This window comes from Nannospalax galili, unplaced genomic scaffold (genome assembly GCF_000622305.1).
Source record: "Nannospalax galili isolate Female #2095 unplaced genomic scaffold, S.galili_v1.0 scaffold233, whole genome shotgun sequence".
NCBI lineage: Eukaryota > Metazoa > Chordata > Mammalia > Rodentia > Spalacidae > Nannospalax > Nannospalax galili.
In genome coordinates, this window is record NW_008333818.1 from 1,027,937 (window position 1) to 1,030,108 (window position 2,172).

Below are 2,172 nucleotides of genomic sequence, written 5' to 3' on the forward strand. Positions count from 1 at the left end.
TATCTATCTATCTATCTATCTATCTATCTATCTATCTATCTATCTATCAGCAGATCACCTATCTGTCTACTATCTACCTATCATCTATCTATCATCTATCTATCTATCATCTATCTATCATCTATCTAATCATCTATCATCATCATCTATACCTAGTAGGAAGAAGAGTGTTCACATAATCCAATGATGGGATAATAAGGACTGAAAAATTATCTTCATTGATGCTACTTCATCCATGGCAGCATCTAGGCAAAATCAGAGAAGGCAAATCAGGACCAGCTGGTGCCCCAGTGGTACCTGAGCCCAGGGAAAATTTACATAATCTGTTGAGCCAAGAGCACACCTTTTCTCTACTGCCTGAGCATCCTTCTCATCTAAGCTGTGACTTGGTTGCAGAACTCAACCATTCCTCTCAAACTTTCAGGGAAGAGTGAGAGGGGCTGTGGGTGGGGGCAGGGAGGAGGCCAGGAACCGAGGCATCCAGTGGTGACTGGAGGAGGGGCTAAAATGGTACCAGTACTGACAGTCTTCTTCATGTTGCTCTTTGTCCTGCTGTGCATCCTGGGGATCCTGGCCAACGGCTTCATTGTGCTGATGCTGAGCAGGGAATGGCTAAGATGTGGTAGGCTGCCCCCCTCCGACATGATCCTCCTGGGTTTAGGGGCCTCTCGCTTCTGCCAGCAGTGTTTTGGGCTGGTGAACAGCTTCTACTACTACCTCCACCTGGTTGAGTACTCCAGCGGTCTCGGCCGGCAGGTCATTAGTCTCCACTGGGATTTCTTTAACTCTGCTACCTTCTGGTTTGGCACCTGGCTCAGTGTCCTGTTCTGTATCAAGATTGCTAACTTCTCCCACCCAGCCTTCCTGTGGTTGAAGTGGAGGCTCTCAGGGTTGGTGCCCTGGCTCCTGTTGGGCTCTGTCCTGGTGTCCTTCATGATAACTCTGATGTTCTTTTGGCGGACCCACACGGTGTATGAGGCATTCTTACCTAGAAACATCTCTGGGAACACAACCTTTAAGGAGTGGAACAGAAAGCTGGAAATAGACTATTTCATGCCTCTGAAACTTGCCAACATGTCAATTCCTTGCTCTCTTTTTCTGGTTTCAATTTTGCTGTTGATCAGTTCTCTCAGGAGACATACCCTAAGGATGCAGCACAATGCCCACAGCCTGCAGGACCCCAGCACTCAGGTTCACAGAAGAGCTCTGAAGTCCCTTATCTTCTTCCTCGTCCTTTATGCTCTGTCATTCATGTCCATGGTTATTGATGCTACAGTCTTTATCTCCCCAGATAACACATGGTACTGGCCATGGCAGATTATACTCTACCTGTGCATGTCTGTACATCCTTTTATCCTTATCACCAACAATCTCAGGTTTCGTGGCAAGTTGAGGAAGTTACTCCTATTGGCCAGGGGCTTCTGGGTGGCCTAGAAGGCTCTTTAAGGGCTCTTTATCTAGACCCTTAGAAGAGACTCAGGCATGGGTAACCTCCATGGAAAGTGAACTCATATGGAAATGTCTTCACAGGCAGACGTGGAAATAATACCATGGGTCTCTTCCTCTGGGAAGAGAGGAGAGAAAAGCATGGGAACTCTGAGCATTCCTCCTTGCCTAGGGACACTATTAAAATGGAAAATTTGAATCCTGGAGAGCCAGTATTGCTCAGAAGCTCAAAATACAAGATCTTTTGTTACTTTCATGTTTTCTATCCCCTTGTTATCAGTTAAAAGCCTTAATCAACTGTCCTGCCGTACCTCAGCCAGCTACTGGGAGTTAAAACATGTTTGTGTCTATAGCTGGAGGAAGGTGTGGGAGGGAGAGGCGACTGTGTTCTTGAGGACCCTGTAGCAGCCCATACCGAGCCGCAAAGGGCAGGAGACTGTGACTGCAGTGGCCAGGACTGGAAGCCCCAATCACTTCTGTGCAGATTCTTTGTCTCTTGGGAAATTTAGAAACTTTTGTTAAGCTTCCTGGAAGCGTTCTTGACGCATGCCTTGCTCTGTGTTTGATTTTCTCCTCTCTGAAATGTCCCATGTTTATTATTCCTTTAGAAAAAAACCCATTGTGAATTTCTCATTTTTCCAAACTGTGTTTGGGAACTTTTTTTCTCCCCTTGAACTAATGTCACAAAGTCACATCTGTATTGAATAAACATGAACTTTTATTCAG

At 45.9% G+C, this 2,172-nt stretch overlaps 1 protein-coding gene across 1 annotated transcript; it reads left to right on the forward strand.

The window, feature by feature from the left end:
- The first annotated feature begins 507 nt into the window (after positions 1-507).
- LOC103730405 (taste receptor type 2 member 41) lies at positions 508-1,434 on the forward strand. Its single transcript, XM_008828627.1, has one exon. The coding sequence runs from the start codon at positions 508-510 to the stop codon at positions 1,432-1,434; it is 927 nt and encodes a 308-aa protein (XP_008826849.1).
- Positions 1,435-2,172: the final 738 nt, after the last annotated feature.